Source organism: Capra hircus, chromosome 4, assembly GCF_001704415.2.
Source record: "Capra hircus breed San Clemente chromosome 4, ASM170441v1, whole genome shotgun sequence".
Classification (NCBI taxonomy): Eukaryota; Metazoa; Chordata; class Mammalia; order Artiodactyla; family Bovidae; genus Capra; species Capra hircus.
The window spans coordinates 14,549,147-14,564,845 of NC_030811.1; the positions used below are offsets into that span (position 1 = coordinate 14,549,147).

Consider the following 15,699-nt stretch of genomic DNA (forward strand, 5'->3'; position numbering starts at 1 on the left):
TGTGCACACATCAGCCCTGCACGCATGACCCAGAGACACACCAAGGCAAATGCAGCCTTTCTGGAAGGAAGTTTCTCCAGGGACCCCTCCCCCACTGATATTCTCTGTTCCTTCTCTTTACATGTGGGCTTCCCTGGGGACTCGGATGGTAAAGACTCTGCCTGCAATGGGGGAGACCCAGTCTCTGAGTTGGGAAGATCCCCTGGAGAAGGAAATGCTACCTACTCCAGTAATCTCGCCTGGAAAATCCCATGGACAGAGGAACCTGATGGGTTACAGTCCACGGGGTCACAGAGTCAGACACGACTGGGTGACTTTCACTTCTGCTGTTACACCAGGGTGCCCTGGAACCCATTTGAGAAGTAGGCACATCTGTAAGGGGCAGTGCCCTGTCTGGCCTCAGGTGGGAGGGTGTTTCCCAGAGTAAGGCTGGGGGTTGATGAAGAAGTTGCACACCTGGGCAGATAGAGCAGTCACTTTATTAGCATAATGATGGCACGGGGCGGGGGGGGGGGGGTCTTTAGCTGTTGGCAGCGATGGTCTCCTGAATCCAGTCCACGTAGTTGCAGACCTTGGTGTAGACCCCAGGCTTGCCCTTCTGGGCACAACCATAGCCCCATGACACAATGCCCTGGAGCTCTCCGTTGCAAGCCACAGGGCCGCCAGAGTCACCCTGGGGAGGAAGTGATGAGATAAGCTTTATAAACAGAGAAGAAAAGGGAATGGGAGCCACACACAGTCTGAACTTCACAAGACCCTGTTCCCACTGGCTGTGGGCCCCACACCCTTCTCACTGTCAAGAAAGGCCACAGCCGAACCTCCCTCATTTCTCCAGGGGACGGACCATCAGCCCACAGCCCTGGGCGTTCACATCCTGCCCCCAGGGAGGCTGCCACGTCTGGGCAGGCGTCTCACCTGGCAGGAATCCTTGCCTCCCTCCAGGAAGCCAGCACAGATCATGTTGTTAGTGATCTCTCCAGGGTATGAGGCTTCACAGTCGGCGTGACTCAGCAGCGGGGCCTCCAGGCATTGCAGCAGGTCCGGGTAGTTGACTTTGAGGAATAGGAAAGAGACCAAGGAAAGGAAAATGTGGGTTAGGATGCGACGGGGGATGGTAACCCAGGGCTGAACCCTGGGGGCGGCCAGGAGAGGTCCCCAGCGAACACTGGGTTTCGATTCCCAGCAGGCTCGCTATGGACCCCTCTCTAAAGGCGCCAAGAGCAGAGGCCACATCTGTCCTGTCTTTCCATTCTCGGGCTCAAGTCTGGGACGCCTGCCCCCCTCTGGTACCCGGCACAGAGTCCTGTATGTGTAGTAGGTACTTGCTGGGAATTTGTAGGTTGGAAGCAAAGACTGGAACCGAGCTCAGGTGATGCTCGGTTCTGGGCAGTGTGGGTAGGTCAGAGGGTGAAGACGTGAGGGTCCCACTCACCGCCACTGCTCAGGGTGTTGCCCCAGCCGGAGATGAGGCACTCGGTGCCCGCGGGAGCACAGGCACTGGGCAGAGCCAAGGTGGACACCCGGGCATTGATGACCGCAGGCGTGGAGAGTTTGATCAGCAGGATGTCATTGTCCAGGGTCCAGCTGCTGTACCTGGGGTGGCGGATGATCTTGGACGCGTCGATGAACTGCTCACCACCCTCCACGACGTCAATGTTGTGTTCTCCCAGCCTCACCTGGATGCGGCTGTTGAGGGCAAGCACAGTTAAGGCCTTTTTGTCCACAGCCCCACATCCCCTAGGGGTTCTCCCTGCTTGCAGGTGGGGGTGTAGGAATGTCAAGAGCCGTAGAGGGGTGGTAGGTCGGTGCAGGTGTGAGACAACAACCTCCGTGCTTCAGGGGGCCTGGCCGTGGAGAAGGGATGTGGTGAAGGGGTCCGGCTAGGGACCATCTGCTTTTCCAGCCGCCTCTCCCACACCCCTCATGCATTCAGCACCCAGTGCCCTGGGTGCAAACCCACCATTTCAACTTCCCCAGACATCCTTCAACCTCTGCAACCTTGCAAACTACGTGCAGTCACTTTTGCTCCCTCCTTTCTTGATCTGGTAAGGGCCACCATCCTGTGTGATCTGATTTGTCTGTCGGTCTGTCCATCCTAAGTCTTTCACTCGTGTCCGACTCTTTGTGACCTCATGGACTGTAGCCCTCCAGTCTCCTCTGTCCATGGGATACTCCAGGCAAGAATACTAAAGTGGATTGCCATACCTTCCTCCAGGAGATCTTTCCCACCCAGGGATCAAACCTGTGTCTCTGCCATCTCCTGCACTGGCAGGTGGGTTCTTTACCACTAGCACTATCTGTGATCTAATACAGCCCTTCTCAAAGAACAGCCACAGGACCTGCACCATCAGTCACCTGGGAACGAGCTAGCAACTCAGATTCTCTCTTCTGCCCAGACCCTTGCATCGGGGTTTCTGCATCCAAAACCCTTGAGGAGGGGCCCAGCCACATGTGTTGTAACAGGCCCTCCAGGTGATTATTACGTGCATTCAGGTTGGAGAACTCTTGCTTTTGGCAGTGATTCTCAGTTCTGCCCGGAAGTGTAGAATTGCCAGAGGCAGAGAGTGTTGAAAACTCACCAATATTCAAACTCGTCCTAAGAATTCTGAGTTAAATGGGAACTAGGAATCATCATAATTTTTTTTAAACAACAACAACAAAATATCTTACAAGGTTTTAACATGTAGCCAACTGACAAAGGTTATTTGAGTGAGGTCTTTCCCTGCTTTCCCCACTGGCTATTCCCACCTTCAAAATACTCTGTGCCTACTTTTTATGGGACTTTCCAGATGGCACCAGTGGCAAAGAACCTGTGCTAGCCAATGCATAACACCCCAGGTTTGATCCCTGGATTGGGAATATCTCCTGCAGGAAGGCATGGCAACCCACTCCAGTATTCTTGCTTGGAGAATCCCATGGACACATGAGCCTGGCAGGTGCCCCTCTTCACCCACAGCTCCTGCTGAGTCAGCTGCCATTGCCCACTTCTTCTTCTCTTCCCCATCATAATTCTGAGCTCTGGACGGATCCCAGCCCTTCCAGAGGGCCCTGGGCAGTGGGCTCAGTCATCAGGGGCCCAGCACTTACTATTGGTAGCAGTGAGCCGCGGACACCACCCACTGGTCACTGATGAGGGACCCCCCGCAGAAGTGGTAGCCAGCATTCAGGGACACCTGGTAAGGGACGGAATTCTCTGCGCAGGTGTAGCCCCCGACGATCTTGTCATCGTCGTCCGAGGGGAAAGCCACTTGAGTGGAAACAGGGGAGGAGAGGCTGATTCAGCAGGAGGGTGGAGCCCCGAGCCCTGTGGCTGGACCCTGCTAATTAGGATCCTGACCGAGCACAGGGAGGGGAGGAAGGCCATCAGGGAGCATCCCTGGCTGGTCTCACAGGGGTAAGTTCTCCCAAGTCACTGTGTGTCTGCAGGACACAGAGCTAGGGACCCTGCAGGGGCTCCGGCTCACACTTCCACTGGGGGCACCAGGTCAAGGACAGTGAACCCCACTCATGGTGCACTCAGCATCGTAGGGTCTGAATGTGGTCCTCTCACCCACTGGCTGCTTCTCTCCCTTTTATTCATCACCAGTCTACTCCCTGCTGCAGTTTCAACCCCAGTTTGTCACGATGGGTTGGCCTCATTAGGGAGATGTGGCTGCAAAGCCTTGGCTTTGCTGTACCAGCCTCCTCCCATAGCTCACACCTGAGCAGGGAGCCCAGGCACCCTTTGTGCAGGATAAAGGTGGTTACTGTTATTGGCCAATAGAACAGTGATTCGCAGCTGTGGCTATACATCCAGGAATCTTAAAACCACTCAGGAAGCTTAAAAAGTCAGTGCATGGGTCACATTCCCAGGCCAATAAACAGGACTCCACCGTGAGTCACCTTCTGTCTCCCCAGGAGCATCCGAGGCTAGGAACAGTTCAAGTGGAGTTACCTACGGTTGTCACAGCCAAGCCTTAAGGCCTGGCTCATTTCACAGACCATCTCCACCTGGTTTGCCTTTCTCGCCTCTCCCAACAAAGCCCTGAAATGGATGGATGAGAGGGATGGGAGTGGAACCAGGCAGAGGGTGAGAGAGTGAAGGTTAAAGAGAGCCCCAGAGTGGGAAGGAGGGGTGCTGGCCAGGGAGGGGAGAAGACACACAGGTAGAACAGGAGAGGCTGGAGGAATGGTGAAGCGTGTATCTCTGCCAGGAGAAGGGCTAGTGGAACCCGAAGCAATGCGTGGGACTCACCAGCAGCTCCCACAAAGGCAAGGATCAGCAGGGGATGCATGGTGGAGAAGCGTGCTTGCATCGCTGGTGGCGAGCCTTTATACCTCCTGAGGAGAGGGAGGGGGTGGAGGGGGACCACCCCTCCCAGGACAAACACACCTGCAGCTTCCCCTGTCCTGGACTCTTGCATCAGTTCTGCTGTGTTTGGCCACTCCGTGGATTCATGACTTCCGGGTGATAAGGAAACTTACTTTCTGAGGACACAGAGGAAGACTAGCTGGCTCTCAGGAGGATATTCTGGGGTGAGGAACACAGGGGAAGCCAAGACCCTGCTTCCCACAGCTGAGCTGCCTTAAACCGAGCGGATGATGGAATGAGGAAGGGAAGGCAGAATGACCCGGGACCCTGGGGATCCTCTGACCTCATGGAGATTTACTCAACTTACTTTAAGGAAGGGCTGATATTAGCAAACTTGGCCGCTTGGTATCCTGAAGTCCCATGAGAGGAAAGAAGTCTTGCCTATGTCATACCTGTACACAAAAAGACCCTGGTCAAGTCTAACAGAAGGTCAAAGCCCAAGCCTTAGGGAACCAGGACCCCAACACCAAGAAGTGACGGAATGGGAGAGGCAGAGTTTCTTGTGAGTCTGGGCCTTCAAGCTGGCTCTCCTTCCTACCAGAGCTTGAGGGACTGGGTCGGGGGAGGCATTTGGACGGAGGAGAGGCCAAGGATTAAGTAGGCGTTTACCTGATGCTCTGGGGTAACGAGACCGGTGTCCCATTCCTCCTCTTCCTCACTGTCAAGACGCTTGTCTTTCTCATCGCTCACGCAGCCTTGGGTTCTTTTTAAGCAGCCTCCTGGTCACCCTGGGAGCCTGCAACTAACGGTTTGAAAATTGCCCCCACCTGCTAGGAGCTGACAGCCTGAGCCAGAATTGTATGTTCCGGATCAGATTTTAGAAAAAAGGTTTGCACAATGGTAAGTCTCGCTCTTTATCAGAGAATCAGCAGCAGGTAGAGAAACTGGCGCACGATAAAGGTTGAGAAGGTGTGCGCATGCGCTCAGTCGATCCGACGCTGCAGCCTCGTAGACTGAAACCCACCAGGCTCCTCTGTCCATGAAACCGAGTGATTAAAAACAACGTTGAAGGTGGGGGGGTGGGGTGGATTTTGGAATTTTCTTTTTCGTTCTTTTTTTTTTTTTTTTTTTTTTGATGTCTGTCAAGATACAATCTTGTAATTTACTGAGGCACCACTTGGCCAGGGGGGTATAGAGAGGTAACTAGCGTCTGTGCTGGAACCTAACCTTGTGAGCCAGGTTGACAAGCCTTCCCATGGAGAGGCTTCTCCTGCTCACCTCCTCTGAGCTCGGGGCTCCTGATGGGCAGGAGTGGGCAGAGTCTATATAGGTACTCTCGGAAAGGTAAAAATGAGTGAATGTTCTGAAGGTGGTGAACAAAGTCAGAAAAGCTCAGAAGTCTGGTGGCAAGACAGGAAGTAAGCTGGAAGGACAGAGTAAATGGAAATAGTGAACTGGGAGAAATGGGGGGGCAGGCTCTTGGGTGGAGAGGGACCCACAGGGTGTCTTCTGGTCTGGTGCCTGGCACAGCTGGAAGCCAGCTTCTCCACGACAGGACACCCACTCCTCAGAGCTGCACACCCTCTAATCCCTGCCGGGCTCCTCTCTAGGTTGCAATACTGCTGTATTTGTATAGCGCCCAACAGCTTTTAAAGAGCTTTCACACACACAAGCAGTGGTGGTATGCTGATTTTCCTTTGTGTTGAATTTCAAGCTTCCCTTTTCATGTTTTCATCATGAGGTGCGCAGAACAACATTATTTCCTGCTACAGAGGCTGAGACCAGGCGTCAGAAAGGTTCCGTCTTGTCTGAGAACGTAGACCTAAAAAGGGCAGAGCTGACCTCAAGGCTGCCGGAGGACAGGGAAGTACTGTGAAGTGTGGGAATCACTGCAGATGGCAGCTCAGGGGTCAGGCCAGGGAACAGACTACATCCGGATCCCTCCTGATCTGGCCTCCCTGACAGAGAAAGCAGCTTGAATTAACCTGGCACCTGGCCCCCACTCCCCCCAGTCCCACCTTGCCATGGCCTTGGGCCCCTCTGGGCCACGTCAAAGGCAGGTTGTACTCACCCAGGTTGTGGAGCCTCCATCACAGAGGCTTTTCTTTGCAGAAATATCACAAAATATGCTATTTCGTTTTGCCCCCTTGTCGTGGGGTCTTCACAGGAAGCCTGGCTTTAGAGGATGAGAAACGTCACATCTGTTTCCTTTCCCAGCCTGTGGGGTGAAGGTGGGGGGCAGAGGGGGCCGGCTCATGTTTTGGGACACCATTCTGCTCAGATAGAAAGGTAAGAGCCTCTGTCCCCTCTGTTAGAATGACTTGGTTCACTGCTAGTGGCCTTACGTTGCCTAAACTCAGACGCTTTCTGTAGAGCTCTTCTGCACAGCAGTCCACATGGCTAGGCAGAGTTTTCTTTCTTCTGAATCCTATTTATTGACTCAGTGTGTTAATTTGCTAGGGCTGCCATAATAAAATAACGGCAGAAATGCATCTTCTCAGTTCTGGGAGCTGAGAAGTGCATGATCAAGGAAGGTGTTGATAGAAGAAACTTTTCATATATTGAGTCATGGAGAAGCCATTCTGGCTTATATATGAGTTAGCTTGAGTTTTGTACCAACTAAAACAGCCTATTTGTGGCCTATCAAGCATACACTGTACATCTGCTTTCTTTAATAAAGAAAAGGGCACACTGACCAGAAGTAAAAGATGTCGGTGTTAAAAGATAAAGTGCCTCCCTTCCTGGGACACTGGGGCCAGTGCTCCTTTGATGACACGACTCCCTTCCCAGGGGCCAGCGCCCTACTGACTCACTGAGTTCCTGCTGATCTATTTTTTCAGACCTAGAGGGAATGTATTTCTGACTTGCTTAATGTTCTTTGTTCTGCCAAGATATAAAACTGAGCTGAAAACCCTGCTTCTCTGGAGCAGCTCCTCAGAGTTGTCTTAGAGGCTGCCTTTTGGGTTCTAGGCTTCAGCTTGGCTTAAATAAAACTTGTTTCTATTCCTATTTCAGATCATTTATTATTTTTGTCAACAGGGTTGGTTTCTCCAGGGGTCTCTCTCCTTGGGTTGCTGATGGTCATCTTTTCACTGACTTCACATGGCCTTTTCTCTGTGGGTACCTCCCTAGTGGCTCTCCTTATATACCCTAATCTCTTCTGATAAGAACAAGGTCAGATTGGCTTAAGGGCCACCCTAATTAAATTTAATTATTAAATTATTTATTTAAAGATCCTATTACATTCTGAGGGACTGGGGGTTAGGATTACAACATATGACTTTTGGAGGAACACAGTTCAGTCCATAGCACCCAGGCAATATTTACCATGTTCCTGTGATGTTCCTGTAATTTTTCTAACCTGTATGGAAACAGCAAGGAAGATAATAGTAAAAAGGTCCCTTCTTTCCTGGCATCTGGGTGTATTTACAGACTTCCCTGGTGGCTCAGCAGTAAAAGAATTCACCTGCCAATGCAGGAGAGGCAGGTTCAGTCTCTGGGTCGGGAAGGTCCCCTGGAGGAGGGAAATGGCAACCCACTCCCATATTCTTGCCTGGGAATCCCAGGAACAGAGCAGCCTATCTGACTACAGTCCATGGAGTTGCAAAGAGTTGGACCCAACTTAGCAACTAAACCACAACAATGTGTAATTATGTGTGTGCGTGTCCACACATATGAAAGGAGATATAACTGTGAGAGGCAGATAGTACATTAAAAAATATATGTATCTTTATATATATGTATGATGTGTATATAATATATACAGTTGATCTTTGAACAAGATGGAATCTGAACTGCACTGGTCTACTTATACATGGAATTTTTTTTTCAATAACTATTGTAGTGTTACATGATTTGAGGTTGGTTAAATACAGGATGTGGAACTTTAGATACGAAGAAGTGCCTACAAAGTTATACGTGGATTTTCAACTGTGCAGAGGGTTAGTGTCCCTAATCTGTACCTAGTTCAAGGATCAACTATTTATATCAAAGTATAATGATTAATTGATTATATTCCAATGATTAGATCATTGGAAAAGACCCTGATGCTGGGAAAGATTGAAGGCAGGAGGAGAAGGGGACAACAGAGGATGAGATGGTTGGATGGCATCACTGGCTTGATGGATGTGAGTTTGAACAAGATCTGGGATTTGGTGATGGACAAGGAAGCCTGGCAGGCTGCAGTCCATGGGGTCGCAGAGTCGGACACGACTGAGCAACTGAACTGAACTGAACTAACTGATAATTAGGTCTTAGTGAAATAGGATAAAGTGATAATAAATGTGAGTAACTGGTGGCTGAGTCCACAGGTACTGTGTGAGCATAGAAGGTTAGGAAAGCTCTCTCTGGGGAGATGGTATTTGAGCTGACACCTGGATAACAAGACGTCAGCCCTGTTCAATTCAGGTGAAGCTTGGGAATGGAGTGCTTTTGCCATTCCCTGCCCAGTCTACACAGGGACTTCCTTGGTGATCCAGTGGTTACGACTCCACACTTCCAAAGCAGGGTCAAGGGCTCGATTCCTGGTTGGGGAACTGAGATTCCACAGGCTGCATGGCACAGCAAAAAAAAAAAAAAGAGAGAGAAATAAATTAACACCTACAATGACTGCTTTTTAAATTAAATTACCCTATCATCTGGCATATGGATACTTCACCTTGGTATTAATTTTAGTGTAAAAAGTTGTATTTAAAGGAGGGTCATCGATACACTGAAACATTCTTATAAGTTAAGGTAAGCTCTTTTGACATGGCATTTATGAAATATTGTTGGGTTAAGAGAATGAACTTCAGCCATGAAATTAAAAGACGCTTACTCCTTGGAAGGAAAGTTATGACCAACCTAGATGGTATATTCAAAAGCAGAGACATTACTTTGCCGACTAAGGTCCATCTAGTCAAGGCTATGGTTTTTCCTGTGGTCATGTATGGATGTGAGAGTTGGACTGGGAAGAAGGCTGAGCGCCGAAGAATTGATGCTTTTGAAGTGTGGTGTTGGAGAAGACTCTTGAGAGTCCCTTGGGCTGCAAGGAGATCCAACCAGTCCATTCTGAAGGAGATCAGCCCTGAGATTTCTTTGGAAGGAATGATGCTAAAGCTGAAACTCCAGTACTTTGGCCACCTCATGCGAAGAGTTGACTCATTAGAAAAGACTGTGATGCTGGGAGAGATTGGGGGCAGGAGAAGGGGACAACCGAGGATGAGATGGCTGGATGGCATCACGGACTCGATGGACGTGAGTCTCAGTGAACTCCAGGAGATGGTGATGGACAGGGAGGCCTGGCGTGCTGGGATTCATGGGGTCGCAAAGAGTCAGACACGACTGAGTGACTGAACTGAACTGAACTGAACTGAACTGAAGAAAATGCATTATAAAATATATATCATATTATCTAATCTCATTTAAATAGTGATTTTAATTTTCCTCAGTTTAATAATCTGTGTCTTTTACACTATGCATTAATTTTGTCAAAGAAATAGTTAAAATAAAGAGAAACAGTTACAATAATAAATAAAAATTTCCCAGAGAGGGCAATACTTAATCTTGAGGGTGGAATTGTTAATGGTAAAATGTCATGTGTCACAGTGAGAAATAAATTTAGATATTAATTAAAATGTGTGTTTTGTCTCTTCCAGGCACAGTGCTATGTGGTTTACTCGGATGACTTCATCTCACTCTTATGAAAACCCCATTCCTTGTATTTTTGCATCACTATTATCCTCATTTTATATATGAGGATATTATATGTATGAATATGAGACTGTGTAACCCGTTCAAGGTTACACCTGGTGATGAAGCAGGGGAGCCAAGTTTTAAATTCAGGTCTGCCTGAGGACAGAGATCAAGTTCCTAACCACGGTGTTTTTACTGCTTCTTAGGAGAAAATTTTGCCGTTTTGTAGGAGGGGGCTCACAGTCGAAAGCTTACCTGTAGGTGAATTTGCCCACTTCCTAGGGAAGTGGAGCAGGATACAGGTAAGCCAGCATTTTTGATCCATTTGATCAAACAGGTGCTTATATGGATCCTGGTGACCAGGAGACTCAGCATGTGTAGAAACTGGCTGAGCCCCACTGGACCTTGTGTGGCCCTAGAAGCATGATGGGAGTCGCTCCTTCCTTGAGCCAGGATGCAGGAAGAGCACACGCTTAGTGAAAGGGAAACTACAAAGCTAACCTCTCAGGCAATTGACAGGGACTATTATTTTTCTTGGTCTTGGCTTTGGCTGGAGGATTATAAATAGTTTCCTCTGAATATTCATGGCCACTGAGTAGTCAGCCCACTGGGGTTTCGCATAGACTCCGTATGGCCACAAAGATGGACACTGAAAATTACAAAAGAAAACATCACGTCTATTGCATCCCAGTTGCTTGACAGAGCCAAAAATGTATATTTCCTGGAAAGCCTACCTTTACTCCAAGATTTAGGGGATTCCCAATGATAAATTTATAATATCAAATTGCATAATGCATAAGAAATAAGCCACTCTGAGTGAGAGGCAGCAGAAACCACCAGAAAACTGAGGTTGGCACGAATAGATAAAAATTCCAAGTAGAAGTTTAATTTTCTTCAGTGCTCAGTCGTGTCCAACTCTTTGCGACCCCATGGACTGTAGCCAGCCAGACTCCTCTGTCCATGAGGGTTCCCAGGCAAGAATACTGGAGTAGGTTGCCATTTCCTACTCCAGAGGATCTTCCCGACCCAGGCATTGAACCTGCCTCTCGTGTCTCCTGCATTGGCAGGTGGATTCTTTACCACTGTGCCACCTATCCCTAGAGAAATAAAATGCATGTGGAGCAAGGTTCTTTAAAAATGACTACTCATCAGATTTCCCTTGTGGCCCAGTGGTTAAGAATCTGGCTGCCAGTACAGAGGACATGGGTTCAGCCCTTGGTCTGGGAAGATCCCACGTGCAGTGCAGCAGTTAAGCCCATGCTTCACAACATGCTCTAGGGCTCATGGGCCAGAACTACTGAGCCCACGCCCTGCAACTACTGAAGCCTGCGTGCCTTAGAGCCTGGGCTTCATAACAAGAGAAGCCACCACAAGGAGAAGCTCTCACGCTGCAACTAGAGAAAGCCCACATGCAGCAATGAAGACCCAGTGCAGCTAAAAATTAGTTAATTTTTAAAAATGATGGCTCATATATGTGAAAGACCCAAGTAGATTTCCTAGAAGTGAAAATAAAGTTTAAAAAGTCGATTGGAAGGTGAAACAGGTTATTGGAGCTAAGGTGTGAATCAGTAAACGGGACAGAGAGTCTAAAGAAATGACCCCCTAACACAGTAGAGAGAAGCAAAACGGGGGGAAATGTGAATGAATGGCCAGAGTCTAGATGACAGTGAAAGGAAGCTGAACACAAGCTAGGTCTGTCCTTCAGGACTGAAGTTCTGGACCTTGCGAAGATTTTCCTTCACCACCACCTTTCTGAACCACACTTGTGTTAAAATGTAGTGATGATTCCAGAATAAAGTGCAAGCCTACCCAGAAAACAGGCTCCTGGCTTTTCAACTGGGGAACAGGGAAATTCCCACAGAACTGTAGACTGAGGGTAAGGTGTGGGTGCAATGGGAGTATGTATCGTGACACTGGGACTTGCTTTTGCAATTGAATTGTGCCTCTTTCCAGCTGTGCTGGAATTTGGTCCTGATCATACATTTTCTGCTTCGTAACAGAATACTCCGCCCGTCTTCAACTTTACAGTTTTGCAGGTCTGCTGACGTCCAGGTCTGAATGCCATGATAAGCCTTTAGTAAAGAGCCAAGAGCAGTTTTTCAAAGGGAAAATAGTTATTGGCAGGTAGAAGGGAGTAAATCGTGACACAGAGCTCTGTGCGTCAGCCTCGTGATTCTCACTGGGGAATGTCAGGAGCTCTACAGAGCACTGATATCTGCCACAGGCACTTCAAGAACAACTGAGCCTGCTTGGTTTATGACCCTGGTGGCTGAGAAGCTTCCATCATAGCCTCGTTCTGCTACCGAGCTCTGCTTTGCACTGGCCCAGCCTTACGGATTGTATAGTAAATGGCCCAGAGTAGCATGCCCAAGAGTAGTAAATGTTAACTCCAAAATCCAAAGGGTCCCACGAAGCGTTGTGCCTCTTTCTCCACGTCTGGAAACAGCTCGCCTCTCACTTTGGAGGACCTTCCAGCATACCTCACACCTCTGGACTACTCAGAAGCTCACCAACGGTGCAGATTCCTGAATTTTTGCAGATTTACATAGGTCTGCAGAGCCTGGTAGGCTGCAGTCCATGGGGTCTCGAAGAGTCGGACACGACTGAGTGACTTCTGTTTCACTTTTCACTTTCATGCACTGGAGAAGGAAATGGCAACCCATTCCAGTGTTCTTGCCTGGAGAATCCAAGGGACGGGGGAGCCTGGTGGGCTGCCGTCTATGGGGTTGCACAGAGTCAGACACGACTGAGGCAACTTAGCAGCAGCAGCAGCAGCAGCAGCAGCAGCCATCCATATATCACACCAAGGCATCTAGAGGGCTTTGTAATTCCCTTTCGCTGAGAACAATCAGCAAAATGCCCTCAGTGTAATGGACCAGTATGATATAAATATGACTAAGTGCATTCTGAACTATATTAATAGAGAACAGGCTAAATATAGCTCAGAGATAAAATACTTAAAGGGTATTTCTGACTCTGCCACTCGAAGGCAAACTGTATCTGATTGTCTTTACTATTTCTAAACAGTCCTCTGGGAGAAATTTTATCCTCAGTAGTCACCCTTCCTGTCTGTGGATGAAGTCCCCCAGCTGATCCCCCAGTTCCCGCCTCATCCCCAGCCGACCCACTCACGCCGACCCCGCCCACCAGCACACAGGCAGCTGCCTCTGTGGTTTCCCCCTCCAGCCTGCCTCCCAGGGTTCTCAGGCTCACCTGGCTGAGAGCTGGGTGGGAGGGAGAGGGGTTCTTGCTGAGACCCTTGATCCGTGCCCAGCACTGTGTCTCCAGCACTGCAGAAATAAGAGCTGCTGTCTTCGGAGCTCGCGTTGCTCACAGTCAGAGTTGAGAACGCCAGGTTCGGGCGGCTAATGGGAAACTTGTCCTCAGTGAACTCACTCTCGTAAGTAGCCTTGGAGCCCTGATTGGCAGTAGCCATCAGCACCAAGCTCTGTCCTGGAAGCTGACGGTACCAGTACATGAAGTTGAGCTGGCTATCGGCCTGACACTCGATCGTCATGGAGGTCCCACGTTGACGGATGGCCCTGCTTGGCTTTTGAGAGAGGAGAGCACCGAACACAGAACCTAGATCCAGAGAGACAGAAACACCCGTGAGAGCTGAGAAGCTTGTCCCCAGGCAGGAGGGGCTCCTACTATTTGCTCCAGTCTCACCTTAGCTCCCAACAGCCCCGGAGCACTGCCTCCTCTCTGGATTTGTTCTTCCAGCAGTACTGTGTTAGGATTCCCTAAGAGAACATCGCTCCCATCCGCGGACTGGGGGCCTCAGACCCTCTCCTCCTCAGCATGCATATTCACCCCAAATTTCCCCCGGGATAAGGCCGTACCCAGTCCCAGGAGAAGTAGCAGAAGAGTCAACATCTTTAGGTGACAGCCTTGCCTCTCCGCAGAGAAAAGGCACTAATGCATCAAGTTCAAGTTCTTCCTCCTTCACCACCGTGTAGCGCTTCCCTACTGACTGTTCCTCGCCTGTCGCAGGAAGCCTAGTTTCTGCAGAACATGGAGACGATTCTTCTGCCCCCTAGTGGGGCTGTGTGGCTCTTCACCTGGGCTGGATCTTGATTCACGAGGCTTCCAGCTTGCAGCTGTGGTCTCATCACCACCCTCCGCCACTCCCCATCCATCATTGTTGAGCCCCACTCATGTTCTTTTTTTTTTTTCCACTCATGCATATTCTACTCCTCGGTATAAAGCAAGAATGGGATGCAGTATTGACCTCAGATAACTAAAGGTAAGATTTTAGAATACTGCTGCTGCTGCTGCTGCTAAGTCGCTTCAGTCGTGTCCGACTCTCTGCGACCCCATGGACGGCAGCCCATGAGGCTCCCCCGTCTCTGGGATTCTCCAGGCAAGAACACTGGAGTGGGTTGCCGTTTCCTTCTCCAATGCATGAAAGTGAAAAGTGAAAGTGAAGTCGCTCAGTCGTGTCCAACTCTTAGCGACCCCACGGACTGCAGCCCACCAGGCTCCTCCATCCATGGGATTTTCCAGGCAAGAGTACTGGGGTAACATAACTCAGGATTGCAACCGTTGGCTGAGTATTTTGGTTATTCCAGACTGAATTTTCTTTCCCTGGTACCTACTCTGGTAAACTGACTCCTGTTTCTGAATTCATTCCTCTTAATAAATGGTACCCCCACTTGTCTTGTTGTCTAGGCTCAGAAGTTCATCTTCATTATCTATTTTCTTCTCACCTCTCTCATTTATTAATTCACAACTTAAATGCACTGTACCTCTCTCATCTTTCACATCTCCTCCTCATTTTGGTCATCTCAGTCATAACTGGTTCCTCTTTACTTAATGGCTATTTGTAATAAGGTTTCTTCTATTATAATGCAGCTCATTATGGACTATAAGACAGATCTCCATCTGTAAAATTTGGCCACAGTGCTATGGTCCATTTTCATCATTCAATTGTTTCCTCTATCATGAAACTTCCTGAAACAGCTTAACACTTGTGTAAAAGCTAAGCCAGTATTTTTGAACACTTACTCTGTTTTACACGTGTCATTTCAGACTATCTATAAATTAGGCTACTTAGGCAACTATGATCCCATATTTTACAGATTGGGAAGGTTTATAGATTTAGTTCAGTTCATTTAAGTCGCTCAGTTGTAACCGACTCCTTGCAACCCCATGGGCTGCAGCACTCCAGGCTTCCCTGTCCTTCACCATCTCCCGGAGCTTGCTCAAACTCATGTCCATTGATTCGGTGATGCCATCCAACCATCTCATCCCAAAGATGTAACCTAATCAAGTTCACATAATTTGTGACTAAGCCGCAGAAGCAGGACATGGATCCATGTGTACATGATACCAAAGCTCAAAAGCTAGCATAGGTCCCACAAGAGGTTGTCTCACATTCCGTTACTCCTGCCTTAGTAGAGTAGAAGCTGGTGGATGACTGAAAACTATAGGCCTAATACCCTAAAGGAAATGAGGGATCTCTAGAAAGAGATCCCTGCAAAACTAACTTATTTCTTTGATTCTAAGATGCCATCTATTGTACAATGTACTTTAAAATAACTTTTATTGTTTTGGGGTGGTGGTTAATTCTACTATAGTAGTAATAAACATTGATTATAGGATTTGCCAATATTTTAGAAAAGTAAAACTGTGAAAAACAAGAAACAAATTGCCAGTCTAGGTTTGGTGCAGGATACAAGATGTTTGGGACTGGTGCACTGGGATGACCCAGAGGGATGCTATGGGAAGGGGGC

General features: G+C 48.8%; 1 protein-coding gene and 1 gene segment (V, D, J or C); both read right to left on the reverse strand.

Annotated features, from left to right (window-relative positions):
* PRSS2 (protease, serine 2) lies at positions 460 to 4,487 on the reverse strand. The gene is made up of 5 exons (XM_005679544.3): positions 4,235 to 4,487; positions 3,088 to 3,247; positions 1,433 to 1,686; positions 916 to 1,052; positions 460 to 673 (listed from the first exon to the last, which is right to left on the reverse strand). The coding sequence occupies exons 1-5, from the start codon at positions 4,401 to 4,403 to the stop codon at positions 521 to 523; spliced, it is 873 nt and encodes a 290-aa protein (XP_005679601.3). The 5' UTR covers positions 4,404 to 4,487; the 3' UTR covers positions 460 to 520.
* Positions 7,917 to 13,943, reverse strand: LOC106501854. The segment is given in 3 exon segments: positions 7,917 to 8,841; positions 13,178 to 13,546; positions 13,807 to 13,943. Coding segments are annotated over 3 exon segments (555 nt in total).

Excerpts from the sequence above, each read along its gene's own strand:
- PRSS2 (XM_005679544.3), bottom strand. The coding sequence starts at position 4,403 with ATGCAAGAGTCCAGGACAGGGGAAGCTGCAGGTGTGTTTGTCCTGGGA. Across the intron at positions 3,248-4,234 it reads TGCCTTTGTGGGAGCTGCTG|TGGCTTTCCCCTCGGACGAC; the intron begins GTGAGTCCCACG and ends TTTCCACTCAAG. Across the intron at positions 674-915 it reads GAGGCAAGGATTCCTGCCAG|GGTGACTCTGGCGGCCCTGT; the intron begins GTGAGACGCCTG and ends CTTCCTCCCCAG.